Genomic DNA, 27,774 nt, shown 5'->3' with positions numbered 1-27,774 from the left:
AGTCGGATGCTTAACCGACTGTGCCACCCAGGCGCCCCCTACCGCTACTTAAAAATGAGATTTTGCATTTATACATGGAAGATCTTGGCATATCATAGGCATCGAGTAAATGCTTAGCCTGATTTTTACATGTGCTTGGTCCTGGCTGGGGAGGACCTGATTCTCAGGGCAGTAGGTGACACTGAAGGACTCAGAGAGGAGGTCCACATCTATTTTCTTGACTTAAACTGACTTAAGGAATCTCCCAGCTGAACGAGGCATCCTGTTTTGTTCCTTGTCTTTCTAACGGCTGTGCAGAGACGGTCACAAGTAGGATGTGTCATTTCTGCCCCCATCCTTTTGAGTAGACTCGGTCACACAGCCCCCGCCTGGCTCATGGGGGCTTCGGAATGCAGTCCCTGGATGAGCAGTCACTTCCTAGCGACATCTTCGCTCCACGCAGGGGCAGGAGGACACATCTTTGACGACCGGTAAGCTGTCCCGGACACAAGTAGTAAATGTAGAAGGTCCTAGAACACGGAGGCGACGGGGTGTGAGATCATAGGAATTAAGGGGACAGGAAAAATGTTGGTTAATCCACCAAAAACAGTTTTTTGCCACATCAAGAAAACAGCTGTCTATCTCTAGCACCTCGCCTCTTAGCCACTCTCATAAATGAATGCTTTTAAAGTCAACTCTCTGAGAGTATCTAAAAATACCATCTGACAGCCATTTGATTTCCCATTCGCTGTAAGCATTTCCCCGCAATGTGGGACATATCTACTGGGTAGAGTAGGATGTACCTGTAGAAAAGTGAAGTTTGACCCTGATGGGATTTCTAAGATAGGCTTATTTTTATTTGCACTTATTATGTTGGAAAATTGACGAGAGACGTTTAAGAGCCTGGGCTCAGGGTTACGTGGCAGATTAATAGACTGTCAGGGAACAGGACCCAGGAGCCTAGCAATCCCAACCACGGCCCTCAGGACCCATTTATGACATGGAGAAACCCAAGCTATGCCTTGGAACTCCAACTTCTGCAGTCAATGAAGTCTCTTTGTTACTCTGTCCACATTAGTAAATAAAGGTTGCCCTGCCCGCCAGCCGCGCGTCTTTTAATGGTGGGCGTGTTTACGGTAAAACTACCTTATGGAAAACAACTTGTCACTTAATTGTGCTGTGCAACTGGAAATGATGAACAGTTTCCTCCATTTAGTTCTCTAGGAAAACGAGCAGCTGCTGGCCCAGAGCCTGCAATATCACGCAAGTGTAAGGTCTGGATTGGGGTATACGCGTGGCTTCTGCTTCCTTCCGGCCACATGTTCCTAACGTTCTGTATTCCTGGCCTTAATAGTTTTCGTCATGACCTCCCTTATTAAGAGTTGACTTAAAATGGAATTTTCCTTAATGATGGTAGGTGAAAGCAGTTTCACAGAATCAATTTCAATTTTAAGAGCACCTTGAGGATTACCGGGAGTTTGTAAGTTTTATTAAATTGAATTGTGTTGTATTAATAGGCATTTCTGAAGCCAAGATTCTAGAGATCAGAATGTCAAATTTTTTCCCTCTTGGCTTCACTTCAATGATTATAATGGAAAAAAATGATCTTTAAGTGAGACTTCTGAACAACATGCCTTGCCAATGATGGTCCTCATGGAAATACAATCCCTTTAGCCACTCAAGCCTGCTACCGTTTAAAGTTTGAGGGTCTGTCTGGATTTGTATGAAGAGTTTTCAAGGATTCAGGTCTTTCTTTTAGAGCTATTACTTGTATTTTCTACTCAGGGGGTAAAAGGACAATAATGTTCAAGTGCACAAAATTTATCCTTAGGCTCAGCTATCCTCAGAATTAGTACTTGAGGAGAGAGAGTAACACAATTCTCTCTTTTTGACTGATAAGTACTGCCCCAGCCGGGACATCGTAATAGGACAAAATGCTGTCCCCTTAGGGAAGATTCTTAAGGTGATTTGCCCCTGTTGGTCTGGACTCCTGGTGGGAAGGCACTGTGTGACCTGCTTCGAAACCTTCAAGGTCATTTGTGTGTCTTATAACATTAGGGATCCCAAACTTCACTGTGCATTGGAGTCATTTAAAGAATTTTCCAGGGGCGCCTGGGTGGCGCAGTCGGTTAAGCGTCTGACTTCAGCCAGGTCACGATCTCGCGGTCTGTGAGTTCGAGCCCTGCGTCAGGCTCTGGGCTGATGGCTCGGAGCCTGGAGCCTGTTTCCGATTCTGTGTCTTCCTCTCTCTCTGCCCCTCCCCTGTTCATGCTCTGTCTCTCTCTGTCCCAAAAATAAATAAACGTTGAAAAAAAAATTTAAAGAATTTTCCAAAAACAGAAAATATGGAGTATTCAGGCTTCACCCTGACGTGTTAACTCTGAATTTGGGGGGGTGGCTCGGGGGGAATTCATATATTCAAAGAAACGTGCCTCGGGTCGGGTCCGTCCATTTGGAAATGGTGCTGGCTATGTTGTTTGCCTCTTACAAGCCGTCTTTGCCCTTCTCTTTGCTCTGAGACGCTGGCTCCATCGAGAGCTCTCTTGTTCTCTGCCTTCTTGGACTTGATTTTGGGAACCCTCAACAGGAGGTAAGAGGGATGAGAGAAGTGCGGTCGGGCACACTTTCTCCTGATTCTGCGTGCCTCCCTGCTGCCTGAGGCATCTCCTTGGGCTTGCTGTGGCCCTGTGACTCAAGACATTGCCGTCTTCTCCTTCTTTTTATGGCGGTAAACCTGGCATGACATTATATGTTTCAGGCGCCCAATGTTATAATTCACCACCTGTATACACAGTGAAGTGATCACTACCAAGTCTGGTCACCCTCCGTCACCTTACCATTGACCCCCTTCCCCTCTGGTCATTCGTAGTCAAGCTCTTGCTGCAAAGCCGCTGAAGCCAGAAGTGCACAAAGAACTAGAAGAGTTTATGGAGGCAATTAATCTGATTTTAACAAGTGAGAAAGAAAGTATAAAATGCCAGGACTTTTGCAGTGCTTTGTGCCAAGATAGAGAATGAGCATAAAAATCTCTCGTGCTGCAGGGAGTTGTGCAGTTTTCTCTTAAGGAGCAGAGTGTTCCTGGGGCGCCTGGGGGGCTCAGTCAGTCAAACGTCTGACTTCAGCTCAGGTCATGATCTCGCTGCTCATGGGTTGGAGCCCTGCGTTGGGCTCTGTGCTGACAGCTCAGAGCCCGGAGCCTGCTTCGGATTCTGTGTCTCTGTCTCCTTCTGCCCCTCCTCTGCTCATGCTCGCTCGCGCGCGCACTCTCTCTCTCTCTCTCTCAAAAATAAATAAACAGGGGCGCCTGGGTGGCTCAGTCGGTTGAGCGTCCGACTTTGGCTCAGGTCACGATCTCACGGTCCGTGAGTTCGAGCCCCACATCAGGCTCTGGGCTGATGGCTCAGGGCCTGGAGCCTGCTTCCGATTCTGTGTCTCCCTCTCTCTTTCTGCCCCTCTCCCGTTCATGCTCTGTCTCTCTCTGTCCCAAAAATAAATAAACGTTAAAAAAAAAATTAAAAAAAAATAAATAAACATTAAAAAAAATTTTTTTTTAAAAGAGCCAAGTGTTCCAAATTTGCTGACCCTTTCTTGGGGTGGCAAATGACTGTTAACGGTCTGCTGTCTAGGAGCCATTTTTTTATTAAAAAAATGTTTTTTAAGTTTATTTTGAGAGGAAGAGAGCGAGCACGCACAAGCAGGAAAGGGAAGAGAGAGAGAGAGAGGGAGAGAGAAAATCCCAAGCAGGTTCTGTGCTGTCAGCACAGAGCCTGACATGGAGCTCGAACCCATGAATTGTGAGATCATGACCAGTCATGATTTCTGACTCATGAAATCAAGAGTCAGACGCTCAACCAACTGAGCCACCCAGGTGCCCCTAGGAGCCATTTTTAAAAAGAAAAATAAACCACACAATTATTTTTTTGCCTTCATGGAAAGGATGATGTTTTAAGAATAAGTGAGAGAGTTTAGAGGTTTTTTGTTTTTTTTTTGAAAAAAACCAAACTTCTTCAATGAAGAAAGTGTTTCGAAAATGGAGGCAATTTTTAGTAAAAAATTTTGCATTATTTGGGATAGGACTGAATATTGAGTATTGTTATTTAGAAATTGCAGTCAATATATATTTTTTCATTTGGTTCTATGGATCTTTGTGAGGTACTCCTCAGTGATAGCCATTACATTAAAAAATGTGAGGAACGCCTGGGTGGCTCAGTCGGTTAAGCGGCCGACTTCGGCTCAGGTCATGATCTCGCGGTCCGTGAGTTCGAGCCCCGCGTCGGGCTCTGTGCTGACAGCTCAGAGCCTGCAGCCTGCTTCAGATTCTGTGTCTCCCTCTCTCTGACCCTCCCCTGTTCATGTCTCAAAAATAAATAAAACGTTAAAAACAAAAATTAAAAAAAAATAAATTAAAAAATGTGAGTCAATTGAATATAGAACTTGACTTTGGGCTCACTGTGTTAAACTAAGATTTTGAGAATTACGGAACCACACTCAGTTACACTCTGTTCACTAAAAATATATATATTTAAATGTTTATTTATTTATTTTGAGAGGAGGGAAGGGGCAGAGAGAGAGGGAGACGGAGAATCTCAAACAGGCTCCGTGCTGTCAGCGCAGAGCCCAATGCGGGGGGGGGGGGGGCTCGACCTCATGAACCTCATGACCCGAGCTGATATCAAGAGTCAGATGCTTAGGGGTGCCTGGGTGGCTCAGTCGGTTAAGCGGCCGACTTCGGCTCAGGTCATGATCTCGTGGTCCTTGAGTTCGAGCCCCGCGTCGGGCTCTGTGCTGATGGCTCAGAGCCTGGAGCCTGTTTCAGAATCTGTGTCTCCCTCTCTCTCTGACCCTCCCCCGTTCATGTTCTGTCTCTCTCTGTCTCAAATATAAATAAACATTAAAAAAAAAAAAGAGTCAGATGCTTAACCGACTGAGCTGCCCAGGCACCCCACTAAAAATATTATTGATAACTTTTTGTAGAAGCAAAATATATTTGTATTATTGATAAATAAGGTACAATAACGTTAGGATGAAACAGTGACTTTATCTTCGTTTATCTTGTAAAAATTTCCGTTTGGGTAAGTTTTATCATATGCATACCATAATAACTTTTAAAACATCACATTTGTAAATTAGGAAATGCACCTGTAAAGGGTGGCACTCAAGAGAATTTACTGGTAGGATTTACTGGGAAAAGTGTCTAGGGTCCAGGTTTCATACGTGGGATCTCAGGGTGTGTTTAGCTGATAGAAACTCTGGTTTATAAATAGTAATGGCAAAAAAAAAAAAAAAAAAAAAGGCCCAGTAATGGCAATGCAGAATCAGATGCACCTAAACTTTATTGGACACCTATGGCATGCCAGGCACAAGGCAGGTCACAACAAACCATGCCATGGGGACTGCTAACACATTTTACAGATGAGGAGACTCTGATTCTGAGGTGAAGTAGTTATGCAGGGCTACACAGACGGCATGGAATATGCAAGCTGAAGACTTCCAAGTCCAAGTCCGGGATGCTCCCCTCTCTCCCAGTACGCAAGGCAATATTAAGGGCTCGGAATCGGAGGTCATGTCCTAGCTCCGACACTTGCTGAGCGATGGTAGGCAAATCACTTAACTTTTTGGCGCCTCGCTTTCCTTACTGTAAAATGGGGCTAAAAGCAACAGGTGCTTAAACTTCTTGAATTGTTGTCAAGATTAAATGCTACTTAAAGGGCTGATGACAGCACCTGGTACATAGTAAGCACTCAGTAAATATCTCCTGTTTCCTCAAATGCCGCTCTCTCGTTAGATTACGGTCCTTTTGGGAGCAAGAAATGGCATCTGATTTCTTCTCCTCTTTTTCTTCCTCATCTCCGCTACCAAGCACACTGCCTTGCTCAGAGACGATGCTCAAGTAAGCGTTCATTGATAAGGATTTCAGTTCGCCTGAACTTTCCAATCAGTAAATATTTATCGAGCGCCTGTGTGTGAGAAGCCCACGCAGCACCGTTTTGAAGTCTCGTCCTGTCCTGTGTTGTCTAATTTAATCCTCACCGCCACCCTAAATTGTAAGAACAATCGTGGCCATTCTGTCATCAAAGAAACTGAGGCTCGGCAGAAGGAATGCGGCAGAGGTCCTGCAGCTAGGTGGGGGTGGACCCAGGGTTCCAACATAGGCACTCGACTTAGAGTCTGTGTGTCTGTCCACTGGCCAGTGTGGAGGCGAAGGTCTCCTCTGACACTATCACTGTAAGAGGTTGTCCTTGCTTTTAGGGATGTAAGCCCAGTCTCAGACCCATGTTTTGGAGACCGAACACATTAAAACTCACGGAGCAAACTGAGTAAATGGAATCCTTGTTACTTCTTTTCTTTTTTATTTATTTATTTATTTTGAGAGAGAGAGAGAGACAGCATGTGAACAGGGGAGAGGCAGAGATAGAGGGAGAGGAGAGAATCCCAAGCATGCCCCCCACTGTCGGTGTGGAGCCCCACGAGGGGCTCAGACTCCCAAACTGTGAGATCAAGACCTGAGCTGAAATCAAGAGTTGGATGCTTAACCGACTGAGCCACCCAGGCGCCCCTCCTTGTTACTTCTTGAAAAAATATTTTAATCGATTTATTTGGCACTATTCAGAGATCACATGCTATTTGTTAGCATTTCATTATCATTAAGGAGCAACTGATGGCTAATTAATTGAAGGGATTACACACTTAACTAATTAGATAATTTTTAAATTTCAGTTAGATTGGAGTGTACAGAATCACACAAATCACAATTAGAGTTGTGCTAATAAATAAAACCTTCAGTTTTGCCTCCGGTTGGTCAGAAGGGGAGACCCCCCCGACCCCCTACTGCGTCTTCATTGGGAAGCGTTCACTCCCATGGCTTCTGATGGTCTGCAATGACAAGGCCAATTATCATCTCCGACTGGGGCCAGAGACCTCACAGTCACTTATTTTTTAAAAATTGTTGAAGTGGGGCGCCTGAGTGGCTTGGTCGGTTAAGCGTCCGACTTCAGCTCAGGTCATGATCTCACGGTCCGTGAGTTCAAGCCCCGTGTCGGGCTCTGTGCTGACAGCTCAGAGCCTGGAGCCTGTTTCGGATTCTGTGTCTCCCTCTCTCTCTGCCCCTCCCCTGTTCATGCTCTGTCTCTCTCTGTCTCAAAAATAAATAAATGTTAAAAAAAAATTTTTTAAAAATTGTTGAAGTATAATTTGACATACAACGTTATATTAGTTTCAGCTGTGACATTTTCCAAACTGAAGGAGAATTTCTTAGAGACTAGAAGTCTTCTCCGTTGGACATCTTTTTTTTTTAAATTTTTTAATGTTTATTTATTTTTGAGAGAGAGAGAGCGTGAGCAGTGGAGGGGCAGAGAGAGAGAGAGAGAGAGAGAGAGGGAGACAAAGAATCAGAAGCTAGCACCAGGCTCCGAGCTGTCAGCACAGAGCCCGATGAGGGGCTTAAACTCACAAACTGTGAGATCATGACCTGAGCTGAAGTCAGATGCTTAACCGGCTGAGCCACCCAGGTGCCCCTCCATAGGACGTCTTTTAATCGAGCCTCCCTCTTGGATCAAATGAACAAATGGACTAATATGAGGAAAAAGTCAGAACTTTGGGGGGGATTTCTAACACTCCCAGATTCAGAAGGGAAGTTTGTAAGGATGGCACTCAGCTCTAAAGACCCACGAGTTTCGATGTTACTTATGAGGACCAGTCCTACACACGGTCTCCTTTCTGATTTTAAGAAGGGTTTACTTATCCTGGTTATCTTTGGAACTTGGGAGTGCCAACCGTTCTACTTTCCGGCACATTCTACCTCTGTTGGTTTCTTCAATATTCCCACACAGGTGAGTGGTTCTTCTATCAATAACAGCCATTCATCTCAACCAGCTGCCCCTGATAGCTGCCATTTTATTTTTTCACTTCCTTCCCTCTTAGGTTTTTCCAACTGTTGACCTTTATTTGTTGCCCAATAGACTTACCAGCAGGCTTTCTTGGACTTCCTGGCTACTACCTTCTACTTCCTCAGAAGGTGAGGGCCCCCAACTGTCTCTAAAGAGCTTGGCTCAAACCCTTGTTATTTGTACTCAGTGTGCTCCTTTGGCACCAAAGTAGACTATCCCCTGCCCTATGTAGCAAAAATAACACATATTCCCATCATGTCCTGCAATTTAGAGATGACAGGCATCATGATAATTTACTACACTCATCCAACTTTCATCCTCTTCTCCATAAATGAGGAGGGAAAGGTCAGAATGTCCCCTGCCTTGCCCACCCTCTGACTCCTGGGCCAACAGCTACGGTTTCCGTGACTCTCCGGGGAAAGGCAAGAGGCCCTGGGCTCTCTAATAGACCCTCCTGCTTGCTGAATTTTTCCCTGTGATTCATCATGGGACAGTTGCATGTAAAGAAAGCCTGGAGAGTCTCAGATGCACGCTTGCCCTTTCCCTTTGTCTCTGCTCTACCTGTCTGTTTAGATTAGAAACCCACGAGGCATGTCTACCTCCATGCTCTATGTAGCGCCCACCAATTGTGGATGCTCACGGAACGTGGATGATTGATGATGGTGTTAATCTGAGTAATAACAGGCATTTTGGGTTTCATCGCAAGGAAGCTTCTCCGTACTGGGTACAGATACATGTGTTCTGCAGAGGAGGAAGGAGCCCAGCTAATGGACAAGTAGGATGGCTCCGTTTGAAACGCTCCTCCCTTAAAAACAAAAGCCAACTCATCAATCAGGCAAATACAAAGCCTTCACAAAAGCTGTCCTATCAAGAATGGTAACAGTAGCTCCAGTTGTGCGTCAGCTGCCTGAGATTTTAAGTCACAGGGGGAGAGAGGCAATTTCGTAGGAGGGCTTCAAGGCAGTGATTATTTATTGAGAACTTGCTAAGTGTCAGCTCCTTTATGTGTGGTATCTCAAATTACTTATAATTTCCTCATCTTGGAGACAAGAAAACTGAGCTTCTGGGGGGGGGGGCGGTGACTTGTCCAAGTCACATGCTGTGTAGACTGGATGTTTTAGTCCCTCCAAAATCCCTATGTTGGAGCCCTAATCCCCAGTGGGATGGTATTCGGAGGGTTAGCTTTCGGGAGGTAATTAGGTTTTGTGAAGTCTTGCGGATGGGATTAGCGTCCTTGTAATAGATGAGGAGAGGCACGGAACACACTCTGTTGCTCTCTCTGCCATATGAGGACACAGTGAGAAGGTGGCCGTCTGCGAGACAGGAAGCAGGTCTCATCGGGAACCCAATCTGCTAACTCCTTGATCTTGGTCTTCCCAGCCTCCAGAACTGTGAGAAATAAGTACTTGTTGTGTAAACCACCCAGTGTGTGGGACATTTTGTTGTGCTGGACTGAGCTAAGACATACGGCCCCAGGAACTCCTTCTTGGCCTTCAGATTTGCGCATGGCCTGCTGACGTCAGCGTCCGTGACCTTGCTATTTGCATCCTCATTTATTCTGATCGGCGCTCTTTCTCTGGGTTCAATAAAAGAAGTTCTTGTTATGCTAATGTAGTAGGACAGTCCCTGTGCCCTTTTGTTTTCGTCCCTCCCCTCAGCAACCCCCCTCAAAGGACAGGAGGGAGTGTCTGTGGTCAGGTCATACTCACTGTTATGCTGTGAGAGCCATCACTGTCAGCCACAGATACCGTAGCTGCCCCTTCACCCGGAGCCAGGCTGCTGAGCCGAAAAAGGCCAAGGACCAAGGCAGAGGTGAGGAAGGAGGGAGCCCACAAAGAGAAGGGCCCCTGGGCACCCATCAGAGGAGGACTCCACTGGGCCACTTGGCACTGAAATGGGAAAAGGGAGGATTTCCACCATTATCTGGACCCTGGGAGTTTTCGTGATCATCCGACAGCAAGACTTCCCTTCTAGGAATGAACCATACCCTCAGTTTCCCCTGAGATCATGGGTATAATCTGGGGGAATCACTGTACAAAGCCAAGAGGAACTTAAATGGGGTGGGGCGTTTATGACCACAATTGGAAAATTAAATTAAAAAAGAATCACTTAGAGAAGTTCCTCCCTTTAAAATAAAAATACTAACAAATGTGAATAATTTCTTATATGCACATATATAATAGTAATTAAACACATCAGGCTTACTAGCCGGTTTCTTTGTCCGTGAAGAACCTTACGGGGCAGAGCTCGTGTTCCTTGGCCTTAGAAGTGCCTCCTGTGGGAGGAAGGCGCTCATCTGAACCTATTGGAGGTGAGCAGTCAATTCTTTGATAATGTGATTAATTACCTTCGTGTTTTTTCCATACATATATCTTTGAATTTTTGTACATTGCATTTTCTTAAAGCAAGGCTTGCTTGTAATCTGGGTGTGGAAGATTCCAGTGGGCAGTTACGGTGTCCCTGGATCTGCTGACCCTGGTCCACTGTTCTTTCCCCCAAACATGGCATAGTAGTGCCATTGGAGCTCTCTGCCTAATAAGAGGCTTAAGAGACACAAGAAGGCTCCCACTAATAGTCTGTAGAGGCAAATGACTTGACAGAATGCGGCAAGGGGGCCGGGCTACCCCTTTCATGAAGCCTGGACGTCAACACCGTGGTCTTGGGTTTTGTTCCCAGTTCCTGGCACAGAGGTCCTAAAACCCTGGGAATTTCCCGAGTGGTAGAAGTGCCTTTTATTATTCATAAGGTGCCCGTCTGAGACACATCTGAGTTTATGGTAATGAAGGGACTCTTGGTGGCCCTTAGATGGCTTCAGGATGGACACTGATTGCCAGAGGAATCAACCATGTGCAATCATGTGATTGGAGGGTTGTAACTTTCAGCATCCCTCTACCCCCCGGGAAAGGGAGGGGTTGGGGTGGAATTTTTCAATCACCAAAGGCCAACGACTTAATCAACCACTGCCAGGTAATGAATCCTCTATACAAACCCTTAAACGATAGGGTTAGGAGAGCTTCTGGGTTGGTGAACACAGGGAGGAGCTGGGAGGGTGATGTCCTCTGCAAGGGTATAGAAGCTCCGTGTCCTTCTCCCCCCATACCTTGCCCTAAGCATCTTCCATTTGGCTATTCCTGAGCTGTATCTTTTTTTTTTTAATTTTTTTTTTCAACGTTTATTTATTTTTGGGACAGAGAGAGACAGAGCATGAACGGGGGAGGGGCAGAGAGAGAGGGAGACACAGAATCGGAAACAGGCTCCAGGCTCTGAGCCATCAGCCCAGAGCCCGACGCGGGGCTCGAACTCACGGACCGCGAGATCGTGACCTGGCTGAAGTCGGACGCTTAACCGACTGCGCCACCCAGGCGCCCCTGAGCTGTATCTTTTATAATAAAACTAATGGTAAATAAAGTGTTTTCCTGAGTTCTGTTAGCTATCCTGGCAGATTACTGAAGCTGAGGGGGGGGGGTTTGTGGGAACCCCCAATTCATAGCTGGTCAGTCAGAGACACTGGTGGCCTGGGAGTTACAACTGGTGTCTGAAGTGGGGGCTGTCTTGTGGGACTGAGCCCTTCAACTTAGGTGACCCGACACCAACTCCAGGTAGAACGTGTCAGAATTGAATTGAATATAGGACAGCCAGTTGGCCTCAAAGAATTGGAGAATTGGTTGGTGTCAGAAAAGATCTCAGGCTACATATCTTCCTTTGGTCTGGAATGAGTTCAGTTTTGCTGTCTTCCTTCTTGAGTGATACAACTCCAAGTAGAAGATGCTACCTTTAGAGAGAGGATAGGGCTCTCGGCCCATCTGGGCAGTGGGGAGGTGAATAGGATGACCAAACAGGGGGCTGGCGTTTGGATTATCGTGTGTCACATTCACCTTGATCAGTAAGCTGGACACAACCAGGGTGAGCTCCTTCTGACTGTTAGATGCCTCATTCCCACCTGTGATACTCAGAGAGACCATGAGCCCTGCAAAACACCATATTGTTTTGTGATGTCACCTCTGGAATGTTCTGAGTGTTTTGGTGACCAACTCCTGCACAGGACCTATACCCGGCACCTAACACTGCTATGGCTTTTTACTTGAGGTGGAAGTAATAATCTTAGCGAAGGTAATAGGTTTGGGCATCTCTGCTCCTAAGACTTTTTGGCGGCCCTTGACCCCAATGTGTCTTAATTTCTTAAAATCACATCTTATCAGATGCCATCTTCATATGCTTTCAGACTCAGATTTTCGTAATGTACATAAGTGACGAGAGGGGCTAAGTGAGTAGAAAGTCTCTTGTTTTTCAGGTGAGCAACTGAGGCTCAGAGGACGGGCTAGGAAGCAGAAATCTTATTTTCTGTTTTCCACAGCACTCAAGGCCAAATTTTACAAGAAAAAGAGATACCAGGTCTGAAAGCCTAGAAATTCCCATCAACGTGGTTCTCCCTCAGGTAGGGATATTCACAGAAGGGTGTAACTTAGTTGTAGCCAGAACAACTCACCCCTTTCCAAACTTGGGCAAGATATGTAGGATAAGCAGCATAGTCAAGGCCTCAGATTCAAGTTGCCAACCAGCCGTGTGCCGTGCAGTGGCGGCGGGGAGGGCGGGGGCGGTTGCTTATCCACTCTGGGTCTTGGGCTTGTCATCCCTCAAATGAGGAAGGCGGGTTTGGCGACCTGGTAAGACCTTTCAGTCATCATAACACTTAAAGTTTCCATGACGCTCTGGAATAAGCCCTTCTTCTCAGACTTAGATCTTTTGGGGCTTGCTGTTGTACAACCACCCTGGAATTCTGGGGTCGGGTGGGGTGGGGGCGAACGAGCACTGGGACCTGGAACCAAATTCACACGACCGAATCCGTTAGGCAGAAAAGCTAGGACGCGGGCCAAAAGGTACATGGTGCTTTGGAGATGCCAAGAGAATCGGGGCCTGCCGCATACCAAAGGTAGAGTGGAAGGGGGACTCAGGACGGAGGCCAATGAGTGGGTGAAGTGTTGGCAGGCTGGAGAGTCTGAGGTCTCCTCCTGCTAAACAGCCATTTCCTTGGTGGGGTTCTCCTGACTGGATTGTTTCCACTGCTGCTATGTCACAAAGGGGGCAGCCTTACTTCTTCAGAGTCACCTGAGGGCCTGTTGGAAGATGATGGCGGTGCAACCAGAGGGGCTGAAATGTAGGGTGGAGGAATCCAGTGCAGAGGTAACTACCTGAAAGCTACATACGGGGATGTGTAGGGACAGGATCGATCATCAGTGGGCATCATATCTATCTATCTATCTATCTATCTATCTATCTATATCTATCTATCTATCTATCTATCTATCTATATCTATCCAGATATATAGATAGATATATCTATCCAGATATATAGATAGATATATCTATCTAAATAGATAGATATGGATAGATAGATATAGATAGCTATAGATATATCTATCTAGATATATATACTCTATATAGATATCTATATAGATATGTATAGATATAAATACATAGCTAATATGTATATATACATATAATATATTTAATGTAAAATTACATATATAATATAAACTATATAATTATATATAGTAAAATTATACATACATTTTCTAAAGCCGTCTCGGGGCACCTGGGTGGCTCAGTTGGTTAAGCGTCCGACTTCAGCTCAGGCCGTGATCTCACAGTCTGTGGGTTCGAGCCCCGCGTCGGGCTCTGTGCTCACAGGTCAGAGCCTGGAGCCTGCTTCAGATTCCGTGTCTCCCTCTCTCTCTGCCCCTCCCCTGCTCACGCTCTGTCTCTCTCTGTCTCAAAAGTAAATAAAAACGTTAAAAAAAATAAAAAAAAATAAAGCCATCTCAAGGATTTTCAGAAGAATAGGATTAGAAAGAAAACCTTCAGCATTCTTTCAACAGGTAACAATCTAGGCAAGTATGTTCAGCAGGAGGGAGAAACAGGACACAAAAACATCCCAGCTATTTGTTTTCAAGTTATCCTTATAACTTTATTTTTTTTTTTTAATTTTTAAAACGTTTATTTTTGAGAGAGAGAGAGAGAGAATGAGCGGGGGAGAGGCAGAGAGAGAGGGAGACACAGAATCCAAAGCAGAGTCCAGGCTCTGAGCTGTCAGCATAGAGCCTGACGCGGGGCTCAAACTCATGAACTGTGAGATCATGACCTGAGTCGCTTAACCGACTGAGCCACCCAGGAGTCTGTCCTTATAATTTTGTAATGGGCAGCCACTTCATCAGTTTCAGCTCATGAAGCTTAGAATACAAAACTTCGTCCTGGTCATCAGACGGCATGGTTTCCCTGTAGGGTTCCTACGGCTCTTAGGAACTTGTTTTAGGTCTGATTCTATCCACTGAAATGCCATGTAGTTCTGCTGACCACTGCTCCCCCCGAGAGTGGGTTTGCTCCTTTGGTTTATTCACAGCCCATGTAAATCACTCTCTGCATCACTAAGGGACGGGAAGAGGGTGCCAACCTGGGGGTGGGGGCAGGAATAGGATCTGAAATCGGGATCACGTGACGGAGAGGTTGGAAAAAGTCTTGAATCTACACCTGACGTAACTCTTCCTGCTTAGCTCCCAGAAACAGGCCAGCGTGAAGGAGCAGAGAAGGGGAATAAAACCGGGGGGGGGGGTGGCTTAAGGAAGCTCAAGCTTGTTCTGGGGCCATATCGACCGAGTGCTGATTCGATCATGTGGCCCGCACTAGGCTGTGCGAGTGTGAGGTACAGATTGCACAAGCGTGGGAGCCGGGAACCGCAGCCGCCCCTTTAGTAATGGCAGAGCTAGAGTTAGGGACTTTGAGCCCAGGCCAGTGCCCACTCTCACTCCGTCACACGCCAGGCATGTGCCACCAGGCTGGGCCTGGCCGCTTCTCAGCTCCCTGTTTCTTCTCTCGCTCTTAGGAAATAGCGCCTCCTCTCTCTGCATCCCAACTGCTTGTCCTTAGCTCCCTGAGGGTGTCAGCCACACTGCTGCTTTATTCTGGGATCCGGTCCGTCTTGTTTAGAAGGGAATTGCGACAGCAGCTCTGTGTCTCCAGAAAGTGCCTCGGGCCTCCCAATCGCGTTGGGCATTTGGGCTTCTCAATTACCCGGCAAGTGCCGGTGGTTCACTATTTGTTCTCACCCTCAGGTCTTTTCAGGTCTTATTGATTTCCAGTTTTTCTTCTCACATTAAATATTTGTGTTTTCTGATCTATTTCCCAACAGCGCATTAACTTGCCAGCCATCAATGCTATTTCCTGCCCGAGCCAGCTGACCTGGTTCCCTTTGCACATAACGATTCCATTCTCGCGGGCTTCCTTATTTCCCCAATGAGTGCTAGCAGTGCGTCTCGTGAAGGCATTGTTTATGGCTGGATCATTAATGAAGGGTCTACACCAGACCAGATCGAGCTCCAACAGCACCCTCCAGTGCCCCGTGCAAGCCTCTTATTCCCATTCTCCTTTGTTAGGGCTTGTTCTTCAAGAACAGGGAGCTATGGAATCTGCCCACAATACCCACGTCTCTCCCCATTTGAGTAACTTTTAGGAGGAAGATCTCAGGAGATTGCGTGTTAAACAATTTGCTGACATTTATTTGATCACCTACGATGGCATCTTTTCCTTATTGCTGTCAACTGTATAATTCTCTCAAAATCGATCACATGGGCCTGGGAATCATCCTCTTACCTGTTAGCATTTATTAAAACCAACGTCGGCCGGGGCACCTGGGTGGCGCAGTCGGTTAAGCGTCCGACTTCAGCCAGGTCACGATCTCACGGTCCGTGAGTTCGAGCCCCGCGTCAGGCTCTGGGCTGATGGCTCAGAGCCCGGAGCCTGTTTCCCATTCTGTGTCTCCCTCTCTCTCTGCCCCTCCCCCGTTCATGCTCTGTCTCTCTCTGTCCCAAAAATAAATAAACGTTGAAAAAAAAAATTAAAAAAAAAAAAACCAACGTCGGCCCTATCGGGGTACTAGGCAGCTGAGTTAATTTCACAGTATGATGACACTCGGCCCTTGTCCCTTCATCTGAAAATTAGCAGCATACCCAGCTCTTCCTTTCGGCATCCTAGGGATCTCAGCCTCACGTACCTGAAAAATACCTCAGATGGCCAATGTTCTTTGCTGTAACCCTCAATAATGCTGGGAAAGTAGGTGTTTAGAAAAACCTGGTCAATAGGTTTTGAGTCTGCTGGGGCATTTGAACGCCTCTTCTGGTCTGTGGTAGCCGTAGTTTTCCAGGAGCACCCTGGAAAGTCCCACTCAGAGAGTCCTGGTCCTTAGAAACTCCATGGATCTCCCCCTTTGTTCCCTGCCCTCCCCCCCTCCCGCCCCCCACCTTCCTATTGGCCGTTCTTCCTCCATGTTCTCCATTTGCTGGAGGCCAGTGATCTGACAAAGGCACTCAGTGGTCGGTGATTTCAAGCATTTTCCTTGCAAGACCACTTGCATTGACAAAGGAGATGCTGGGGTTGCCAGGGCAGCTCAGCAGTTTAAGTGTCCAGCTTCGGCTCAGGTCATGATCTCGTGGTTTGTGGGTTCGAGCCTTGCATTGGGCTCCGTGCTGACGGCTCAGAGGCTGGAGCCTGCTTCGGATTCTGTGTCTCCCTCGTGCTCTGCCCCTCCCCCACTCTCTCTCTCTCTCAAAAATAAATAAACACTGAAAAAAATTAAATAAAAAGGAGATGCCGGGGAGAGGGCCAGGTCTGATGCTACGGAGGGATTTCCATTCGCAGGTGGGATTCAGGCTCTGTGAGAGAGATGTCTGTGCCCAGGACCCTTTCTGGACCTTGGCACTAAGGCGTCTTAGGTCTCAACTGGGAGCATGGTGCTCCTGAGGGTAGAGTCTCTCGGTTGTCTTCCTCACAAGGTGATGGAAAGGTCTGATGAGCCCCACGGCCAACTGTATTCCCCTTCCCGCATCCATCCTTTCAAGGAGAAGCCACACTTCTCCTCTTTCCCCTTCTGGGTCTGTATCCATACCGGAGGACATTTCCCATAGATTAGGGAAGGGACAATCTCTCCTTCATGGGAAATGTTGGTCATGGCTGCTCTGGGGACTAGAATCACGCCACCATAGGCTCTACCTCCCAGACTTAGAAGAACCTTTCAGAGTTCTGAAAGGCCCAGACCTCTCGGTGGACCTCAAGGACATCAAGCGCAGATCAGTTTCGTCCATGATACCCAACTAGTGATACCCCTGGCTGTGGAGACCTACTGAGAAGGGGCTGGCTTCAAACATGGGCTGAGTCATCCTGGGGTTTTGTTCCTCATATGTTTGCTTAGCTCAGACGCTCGCTCCTCGGAAAGCCCAAACTTTGGTAAAGAAATACATTCGGCATTTGCTATAGTGCTTTAGGCCAGGAACGTTCAAGCCTCACCGGCAGAACGGGCCACCTGTTTGGTCCTTATGACTGCTTGTCTCCCACTTCTTGGCCTTTCACACCAGGAAGCAGGCAGAGCAGTTACGTTTAGGTTCATTTTAGAGGTGACATTCAGAGAAGCTAAGTGACTCTCTCAAGAGCACTCAAAGATGGGACTTTTGAGCCCAAAGCCACTGGGAATTCGGGGCCGCTACCCTCATTGGATTATATGTTCAAGATGGTGACAGGAAAACCAGCATGCTCGCGTGCAGGGGCCAGCCCCCTTTAAGGGCTACACGGATTGACCTGGGGTTTTGCGGAATTCACAGGGGAAAACCCCACTGCTATAGATTGGCCATCGCACGGTCACAGCTGTGCAGTTTACAAATATGAATCGAAATGAAGATAGGGCTTCACCAAAGACGCTAACTATGCAAAGACAAATGAAATCACCACTTTGGCAGGCCGAAAGTGACGACAGGTTCGTGGGGTTCAATCTGATCGCCTTCTTACTTTTCAGTGCATTTCGGTTGATTAGTTCACCCGCAAGGACTCATTATACCTCCGCTGTAAGGGAAGCGTGCTGTTCTAAGTTTCCATGTCTAGGCATGTCAAAAAAAAAAGCGGGGGAGATAGGCCACTGCCCTCGGAGAACTGTAATTTATCTCTCTGGGGCGGGAAATGGGACAGGGCAGAAGAGAAGCTCTGCAAAGTAATGATACCAACACATGCGAAGTAAAACATCTGGGCCCTGTGAACAGCAAGAGTAAGTATGTGGTTTGGAGTCAGATATCCTGTTTTAAACCCTGCCTCTTGCCCCTTGCTGGCTCTGTGATTTTATATAAAACATGATAGTTCTTCTCTGTAAGATATTACACATGAATATGGAAATCAACTAGCCTATCCTCACATAATACTCATTCAGTAAGTGCTATTTCCTTTTCCTTGTTCTAGAAATCCTCCGCTAAGGAAATCTAAGCAACTTGTCTTTTTGAATTTGCAGTCATCATCTCGGTCGCTCTCTATAAACAAAGAAAATGTCACACGTTGTCCCTTCATTGCTGAACTCTACAACAAACTCCCTGAAACGGGTCAGATGTCAGTGAGGTTGCCGTGGATGGGGGTACAGGTGGTGCATGGCAACAACAGTTGTGAATGGCACCCTCTATAGCTGGTCATTGTAGAAACCCAGCGTGGCTCTGAATCGTGTTAGCATCCACATTTTCTGGATATGGAAATGTCGGCCCAGAAAGGAAACGATTTTGTAAAGGTCACGCACCCAGACGGCGTAGAGCCGGGACTCTTTTTGGGTTTTGTGACACCCGGTCCCTTGATCCCCACATCTTACAGCCTGCATTAACGTATGCTCCTCTTTGACTGCCCTCATTTGCACCCAGCGATAGTTGGTACTATTCACTGAATTTTCAAACTGACTGGAAGTTCCTTGGAGGCGGGTGGGGTCTGAGACTAGATGCCCGATTAATGTTAGCTGATTAATCAACATAAATGCGGATGAAGAATTGTTACAAGAACATTCAGAGTAGAAATATATTTAGGGCGAGGTGACCTTGTTTTCATAAGGCCAAGAGGGAGCCTTTCTTTATGGACTAAATCCAGCTGGGTCTGACTGGAATTGGGGAAGAAAGAATTTGTTTGGTCTTAACGTTTGCTCAAAGTCTAATCAGGGTTCTTGGCGTCTCTGAAATGCCTGCATATTTGGTATTTTTCCTCAAATCTTCTCACTTGCAGGGGAAGGTGCTGACTTGCTCTAGCTTCATCTTAGTACTATCCATAGGATTGTGAGTTTGATAAAATAGGTATGTTCTTCCAATAGCCATTAAAATAAATACACGACTATTAAACGTTGTTAAACGTTTTTGTGTTGTGTCTAAGACAGTAGGCCATGAGGCAACACTGGCCTTGACCTCCTCCTTGATTCTGTCTGGGAATAGGAGGGAAGATACAGGACTCAGTCATGAGAGGAGGATTTGGTTTCCTGGGGAAGGAAGTCATGGGGACCTATTAGTCTATCAACATTTTCTGGATTGGGTGCTGCGGGCGTGTAACAGAGAAGGCACAGGGTCTGCGTGGGAAGCGCTGGCCATTTAAAGGAGGGGACAAGATGTTAAGGTTGGTTGGTAAAAAGGACAGCTGGGGCTATGGCGGTGCCCGTTTACAAACACGGATCCATCACTGGGCCAGGGAAAGTTAGACCAAGAGGTGATGTCACTGATCCCCGTTGTACAGATGTGAAAACCAAGGTCAGAGGGTAAGAGGCACCTGATGGCATGCACAGGGATAAGGGCCCAGACTGTTCACAGCTAGGGATCCACCACCTACATATTAAGGTTTTATTTAGTGCATTTCTGCTGAGGGAGCAGTCAGAAGTTCCTGGGGGAGCCCAGGCAGAATAAAGGCAGCTGAATATGATGATTTAACAGCCATCGTGGATACTCTGAACAGTGATAAACAGGATAAAGGGCTAGTGATTCCTTTTCGGACGTTCGGTTGGATGAAGACGCGTATCTCTGATTGAAACCGATCAGAAAATAAAGACAACTGGGGGAGTCTGAACCCTGACTCTGTATTTGCTGATATTAAGTGATTAGTGTTAAATGTATTGTATTGTGTTTGAAACACCTATTTATTTTTGAGAGAGAGCGAGAGACAGCACAAGCAGAGGAGGGACAGAGAGAGAAAGAGAGAGAGAGAGAGAATCCCAAGAAGCCTCCTCACTGTCAGTGCAGAGCCCAATGTGGGGCTCGACCTCATGAACTGAGAGATCATGAAGCTGAAATCAGGAGTTAGACGCTTAACCAACTGGGCCACCCAGGCGCCCCCAGTATTAAATTTTAAAGGGATAATAATGGTATTGATGCTTTGTTAAAAAGACGCACATTCACGTATTTATAGGTAAAATAACAGGATGTCTACACTCTGCTTTAAAATAACCCAGTGGCGGGGTGGGGGTGGTTGTGAAGTTGGGTGGACGTACAGATGAAACAAGTGTGGCCTGGCCTTGTGAGGCTGGGGGAGGGGTATGTGGACATTTATCGGGCTCTTCTCTTTTTGTGTATGTTTGAAATTTTCCATAATAAGAAGTTAACAGGGGCGCCTGGCTGGCTCCGTCGGTTGAGCGACCGACTTCGGCTCAGGTCATGATCTCACGGTCTGTGGGTTTGAGCCCCGCGTCGGGCTCTGTGCTGACAGCTCAGAGCCTGGAGCCTGCTTTGGATTCTGTGACTCCCTCCCTCTCTCTCTGCCCCTCCCCCGCTTGCGCTCTGTCTCTCTCTCTCAAAAAATAGATAAAAAACGGTAAAAAAATTAAAAAAAAAAAGAAGTTAACAAAAAACGATCTTCACCCCCGTGACTACTGCAAGTGCTTTGATAAATCCTTGGCGATTTCCTGTGTGCGTGTTTCACACATACACGTTCGGGCAGCCAGGACTGGATTTGTGACCTCGTGGGTAAACCGGCACCGTTCATTTAACTTAGAGTCTGGAGTTTACTCCTCCATCTGTAAAATGGCAATTACGACAACACTTTATTAAGTCAGTGTTGCGAGGGTGAAGTTAATTCGGTGGGTAGAATGCTCAGCTCAGGGCCTAACACAAAACTGGAGCTCAGTGTTTGTTTTCTTCTCAAGACTGGGATATACACTGTTGACTACAACCACAATTCCCATAGTGATGTGTTCTAGAACAGGATCCTGCTGTGATGGAGGCCCCCGTTGGCTGGAGAGGACCTCTCAAGATCCATTCCTTAGTGACTGTGGCCAATCGTCCCAGAAATCTAGGGTCAAGGGACCTTAAACTGACAAGGAAACGGGCCGTACTGCCCACAGTGAAGTTCATTCTGGTCTCAGCTTCGGCCACAAGAGCGACTGTGCTTTCCCAATTGGGAAATACGAAAACCACGGAGGCTGGATTTATTTAAAGTAAATAAGGTTCTGATTGCAGAATGTCCCTGCACCCTCACTCTCTAGAAGATTAAGCACATCCTTACAAAGTTAATGACATGTGCTTATTGCAAAGTTAATGGCATAGAACTGTGCCTTCTATTTATCTAGCTCTTTGGGTCTTGAAGAATTCCAGCCAACATTATACACCGTGCAAATTATATTTCTCTCTACGCCCGAAGACATAATGCAGATAACCTGACTTGTTTTCTATCTTCTCTATCTGTAAAATTGTGAAAATAGCCTGAGAAATGAGGACTTGATATTTGGAGAGCATTGCAATGTACTTAAGGTGAAATGTTTTGGGTGTCTTTAGAAGTAGCTATCATGATTTTTTTTTTTTTTAATTCATTGCTGCAATTGTTACCTCTTCTCCAGGACACATTCCACCTGTTCACCACTTTTTGAATATACCTCAGAATTCTGCCATTAGCAAAACCTACTCTTCTCGATAACACCTTACATTTCTGTGGTGCTCAGCAGTTTCAAAAACACGTCTGCAATTGTTATCTCATTCAGTCCTCACAACGGGGTGGTGACCCAAACAGGGCATGTGCTTTTATTTCCACTTCACAGGCACATCTAACTGACTTTATATGTTGGAAGGTGCCTAGGGGGTCAGGGAGTCTGAGTCCTTTTTACTAGTAAAAAATCTGGATCTCAGAGAGGGTGCAAGTGATCTCCAATTTCACACCGCCCATCAGTGACAGAACCAGGATGAGAATGCTTGTGATCCCCAGTCTTAGCACGTTGGCCTTTAACCCTGGTGTAACCCCCACCTGGGCAAATGACACGTCCTACCTGGCTCCGAGCTGTCCCGAGTGCCCGCAGCTGGCATCCCTCGAGGGAGCTGGTTAGACGTGGAGCTTCCTGGACCATATCCCATACTGAGTGAATCAGTCTTACAAGTAGGGAGCTCAGAAATCTGCATTTAAGACACACTCAGACGATTATTCTACACTGGGAAGTGCAGTTATCGGACTTAAGCTCTGTGGCTCTGATCCCCTTTGTGATATGATGGTCTTGAGGTGTGTGGGCCACCAGCATGAATCGCTCCTTGGGAATTCCTTGGTGTCCCTTGCTGTCTTCGTTACCACATATTGAACTCTCACTGCTCAGTGATGGGTCTGTGATGGTGCCCCTCTCTTCCAGAATTACCATCTGGGCTCTGCTTTGAGCCTAACACTGTGTCAGCGGATGTTAAAGGGCTGGAAGGATAGACTCAGGGTGGCTAAGAGTGGAGGGCGAGCCTCGGTGGGACAAGGGAGAAGGCTCGGCTGCTGGACAGCACCACTGTTTTGGACGTAACGATTTGGGTGTCTGTCGGGGTGATTCATGGTGCCCCTTTGCCCACGCCAATTGTGGGGACGTATCTGCAGCTGGGGGGCGACTGAGAAGAGCGTGTGTTCCTCCACTAAGGGGACAGAAGTGTGCCAGAGCCCACGGTTAATGGTTTCATACGTTCTCTCTTTTAATCCTAAAAATATCTCTCTGAGGAAAGGCAGTAGATGTAGTTACCCCAACTTGAAAATGTGGAAACTGAAACTGAACTTGCCGTATTCTTGTCACTGATCAAATCGTGGGGCTGGGGACCCAAATATCGGGTGGACTTCAAGTGAATGCCCTTCCACCTACACAACATACGTGTGACGGTCATTATTCATGGATTCGCTATTTGTGTATGTGCCCACTCGCTAAAGTTTGTAACCAGCAAATCAATACCTGTGGCGCTTTGGTGGTCATTTACAGACATGTACAGAATGACAAAAAATTAAAGTCACCTGATACACACATTCTAGCTAAGGAACATTCTTTTTTTTTTTTTAAGTTTTTTTTTAACGTTTATTTTTTTGAGACAGAGACAGAGCATGAATGGGGTAGGGTCAGGGAGAGAGGGAGACACAGAATCCCAAACAGGCTCCAGGCTCGGAGCTGTGGGCACAGAGCCTGATGCGGGGCTGGAACTCACAGACCGTGAGATCATGACCTGAGCCGAAGTCAGAGGCTCAACCGACTGAGCCACCCAGGCGCCCCCAAGGAGCCTTCTTGTTTCAGCTCTCACACTGTAAAATAGTGTCCTTTTCACAGTTTATTTAGGGCCACATTCTTGACATTTTCGTGCTCTTTTGGGGGGTGGAGGAGGATTGCACAGTTCAAATGGCCCCGTAGCACATTGCCCAAGGGCTGTCTAGTGCCCCTTAATGAAAGAAGGTGTGATGTGCCTGACGGAGAGAACATGGGTTAGATAAGCTTTGCTCTGGCATGAGTGACAGCGCCGTTGGCTGAAAGTTCAATGTTAACGAGTCAATAGTGCATATACTAAAGAAGATGTCTTTCAACAGTAATACACATAAATACAAGGTTATGTCTCGGTTGGTTGACGAAACTGTGACTAGAGGCGGGCAGGAACCGAACCCTGCGTTTCTACCCGGGGCGATGGTCTGGCACTCGCGAATTCAGCGTTCGCGGTCACTTTCCAGACCAGAACGGCTGCAAGTAGGGGGTCGGCTGTATTTCCTTGCGAGGCCTCCGCGAAGCCAAATGCAAACGTGTCCGCCGTGGCCCGGCCGGACTGTCAGACGGAGTGTCTCGTGGGGGTAAGCCGGCCTCTTACCTGGCCAGCAGCCTCGGGCTCGTCGGCTCCTTCACTAACTCTCGGCTTCCCCGCTCTCTCCCGCAGAGGGGCACAGCCGAGCCTTTCCTGAGGCTCCACAACCTGTACCCCAGCCCGCGCTGCGCCAGGCAGGCCGCCCTGCCCAGGCTGAGCCGCAGAGTGACCAGCCAGCACTCCTACCCGCTGAATCGCTTCTCCTCCGTGCCCTTGGACCCCATGGAGCGCCCCACCTCGCAGGCGGACCTCGAGCTGGATTACAACCCTCCGCGAGTGCAGCTCAGCGACGAGATGTTCGTCTTCCAGGACGGGCGCTGGGTGAACGAAAACTGCCGCCTGTACAGAGAACTGTACTTCTCGCCGTCGTCCTCTTTCCACCACAAGCTGCACCACAAGCGGCTGGCCAAGGAGTACCTGCTGCAGGAGGAGAACAAGGCGCTGCGCGAGGAGAACAAGGCGCTGCGCGAGGAGAACAGGACCCTCCGCAAGGAGAACAGGATCCTGCAGGTCTTCTGGGAGGAGCGCAAGGCCACGCTGGGCCGGGAGGAGAGCAGGGCCGCCTCGCCGCTGCTGCACAAGGACAGCGCGGCCCTGGAGGTGGCGAAGGACGCGGCCTTGCAGATGCACCGCCTCCAGGAGGACAGCAGCTTGCAGCTCCTCAGGGAGGAGAACAGGGCCCTGCGACAGCGGCTGGAGCAGAGGAAGGCCTACTGGGGCCCGGCGGAGGAGAAGGCGGACCCCGGGGAGGAAAGCACGGCGGTCCCCTCGGCCCACGAGGAGCTCCACGGCCCCGGGCTGCTGCCGGACCAGGGTACAGGCCTCTCCTCCGCTTTCGAGGAGTCCAAGGGGCCCTCGCCCCCCCAGGACGACTCCAAGACCCTCCGCGTCCTGCGCCAGATGGTCAGCAACCTGTCCGGGTCTTCCGGGGACGAGGAGAGCAAGGCCGGCCCCGGCCTGGCTGACGGGAGCCAGTCCCTGGAGCTGCTGAGGGAGATGCACCAGGCGCTGCAGGCCCTGCGGGAGGAGAACCAGAACCTGCAGGTCCTCCGCGAGGAGAACCGGCTGCTGCGGGAGGAGAACAGGGCCCTGCACGCGCTGCGCGAGGAGCACCGCGTCTTCCAGGAGGAGAACAAGGCCCTGTGGGAGAACAAAACGCTGAAGCTGCAGCAGAAGCTGGTCATCGACACGGTGACCGAGGTCACCGCCCGGATGGAGATGCTCATCGAGGAGCTCTACGCCTTCATGCCGGCCAAGAGCAAGGACCCCAAGAAGCCCAGCAGGGTCTGAGGCCCCCCCCCCCAGGAGCCCTGGGCACGTGACACCCAGCCAGACAACGTCTCCTGCCTTCCATTCGTCGTCCCCGCCTCCCCCCAACAGGTGGCCCTCGCGGAAGAACAGCGCTATCCTCTTCCTCCACTCAGAGAAGCAATAAAAGCATGGGGAGGCCGGCCGGTTAACATCAGCGTGCCGCTCTGGCTTCTTTTTCTTTCTTTTTCCGGCGGTTTTGGGTTCACAGAAGAAGTGAACAGAAGGTACAGAGAGTTCCTGTATACCCCTGCCCGCCCAGCCCCCTCCCCTGCTTATCAACATCCTCCTCCAGGGAGGTGCATCCTTCCAGCTCAAGAACGCACATTAGCATATCGTTATTGCCCGAAGTTCCTGGTTTAGATTGTGGTTCTCGCTCAGGGTTGTATATTCTGTAGGTTTGGACAAATGGGTAATGACATGTATCCATCATTATAGTACCAGAGTATTTTCACTGCCCCCACCCCCCCCCCCCAATCCTCTCTGCTCTGCGCATTCACCCCTCCCTCCGCACCGCAGGCAACCACTGATCTTTTTACTGTCTCCACAGTTTTACCCTTTCCAGATGTCATAGATTGGAAACCCACAACATGTAGCCTTTTCAGGGTGTCTTCTTTTGTTTAGCAAAGTGCGTGTAAGTTTCCTCTATGCCTTTTCATGCCTTGGTAGCTCATTTCCTTTCTGGGCTGAGGAATATCGCGTTGTCTGGAGGGACCACCGTTTATTCATTCACCTTGGACATCTCGGTTGCCTCCACGTTTTGGCAGTCATGAATCTGTCTTCTTTTGTCTCCCCCCCCCCAAGTCTTGTCTTTCCTTATTGTCTGTTTTTCACTCCCCCCTCCCCTTTTCCTTCATTTTTTCTCCTACTCCTGTCCTCTTTCTCCCGTCTGTCTTTTTCTCTCGTCACCTTCAATTTCTGAAGTTCTGGCAATGGAGGATGGCCTGTGGGAGAAGAGGGCACTCAAGGCGAGGGCTGTTCAACTGCACTGCTATTGACACTGGGGGCTGGTAAGTCGTGGGGGGCTCTCCTGCATGTTGTGGGGGGCTTTATCAGCATCCCTGGCCTTTGTCCTCCAGATGCCAGTGACAGTTACCCAATCCCTAGTTGTGACAACCAAGTCTGTCTCCAGGTACTGCCACGCACCCCCTACCCCCAACATTGCTCTAAGTTTCTCAAAGCATATTCTCTGAGACACTAGTCCTTGACACGCTCTGAGACAATGAGGGCTTCCATGGGGAGAAATGCTGCCACGATCCTCTCCAGCAGATTCATAATCACACTCCAACTTAAAGGATCTGAGAAGTCCTGCAATGAAGAAATCTGCTTAACTTTGGTGAACCCAGAATAGCTCAATTTTACTTGATCTTGAAATCGCTTTTTATGTTACCCTGTTCTCCCAGTTTGGGAAGGGGTGCTCTGTGCCTTCCCCACCTCTAGGCTTACCTCCCTATCCCTGGGTGCTGGCTACTTACTCATGGTTCACACCTCCTGGTTGGATATAAGTGGTGGGGCAGGTGGCTACTAGGCTTATGGGAGGGAGCTACAGGGGCTCAAAATTTAGCGTCCTGGGCTTTGACTTCCCATTTCAAAGTTGGACATAGTGTAGAGCCAAGAGGTTGAAAGGAACCCTCGGGTGACCATAGAGGGAATGGGGCCAAGGTTCCCAAACTCTGCTGTGTGGTATTGGGTATGACTGGACAGTGGGAGTGATTCCAGTCTGCAACAAAGTTGAGGAATCACAGGGGTCCCTGAGGTAAGCTGACTTACCTCAGTATCATCTCTGTTCGCTAGTAATGGGTCTCTGTGAGGAGGCAGGTGTGAGGGAAAGAAGGAATTTACCCATTTTGCTCATGGGAAACTGTTAGGACAGATAAGAGTTTGAGACTGGAATATTCCCACACCTAGTCCATCGTTCACGCTAGCTAGATTTCTGAGCCTTGAGTAAGGTCCAGAAGGTGAGGGAAAGGCAGTTGCCAATCACTTTTCATCCCTGTGATTCTCAGTACCTATGAGGCAGCCATTATGGTTTCTTCTACAGCTATAGAAACCGGAGTGCCAAGGATTTTCCAGAGGCTAGCCGGCTACGAAGGGCCAAACTGGGACTTCCGTACAGACCTAATGACTGCAGATCTCAAACTCCTGTTAAATCACATTGTCGAGTGAACCTGGGCTCCAAAAATTACGTTTAAAAATGGCTTCCGTGCTTATAGTTCAGATTTGGGAAGTTGTCGAGTCTTAACCAAAATAGCATCAGAGATTCCAGATGAGGGAGAACAACGATAGGAGTATTTTCTCTTACCATTCAGTGACGACACATCTATCTATTCTGTACCCAGGGGCAGAGGGGCCTGATGGGCACGCGGAGGCTCAGTGATTCATTCCCAGGTTGCCACCAAAATCTAACAGGAAGTTGTTGCTAATGGGCCTCTGGCCCTTTGCAGTTTTTTTTCTCCATTTGGTAAACGCATCACGAAGGCATCGTGATATGCCATACTTTGTTTAGGGCAATGTCATAACCCCAGGGTGTAGGGTTTTGTTTTTTTGTTTTTTTTTTTTTTTTCCCTTCATTTATTTGATGAAACCAAATTGATTTCTGCGATTCTGGACAACTGGAAGACAAAAGGCAGACTCTCCCCATGTTTGTGTTACAAATATTAGCTTGGATTCATCTACACAACAGCAGCTGGGGGCTTCCTTGCAAGCTGAGGGCGCTCAGA

The 27,774-nt window shown here is 48.0% G+C and overlaps 1 protein-coding gene across 2 annotated transcripts; it reads left to right on the top strand.

Moving 5' to 3' along the window:
- The first annotated feature begins 11,857 nt into the window (after positions 1-11,857).
- On the top strand, positions 11,858-25,036 carry CBY2 (chibby family member 2). 2 transcript variants are annotated; one of them, XM_047078261.1, is made up of 3 exons: positions 11,858-11,931; positions 12,219-12,300; positions 23,819-25,036. In XM_047078261.1, exons 1-3 carry the CDS (start codon positions 11,858-11,860, stop codon positions 25,034-25,036), a joined length of 1,374 nt encoding a protein of 457 aa, XP_046934217.1. The 2 variants fall into 2 exon arrangements, with proteins under 2 accessions (XP_046934217.1, XP_046934300.1); XM_047078344.1 differs by lacking the exon at positions 12,219-12,300 and having other exon boundaries at positions 23,818-25,036.
- The last annotated feature ends 2,738 nt before the right edge of the window (positions 25,037-27,774 follow it).

The sequence above is a fragment of the Lynx rufus genome, unplaced genomic scaffold (assembly GCF_022079265.1).
Source record: "Lynx rufus isolate CCGP_SWC_20201006 ecotype Redwood Valley unplaced genomic scaffold, mLynRuf1.p SCAF_1, whole genome shotgun sequence".
Taxonomy (NCBI): Eukaryota; Metazoa; Chordata; class Mammalia; order Carnivora; family Felidae; genus Lynx; species Lynx rufus.
Note: the sequence above shows the minus strand (reverse complement) of the source record. Positions and strands in the feature narration are given on the sequence as shown.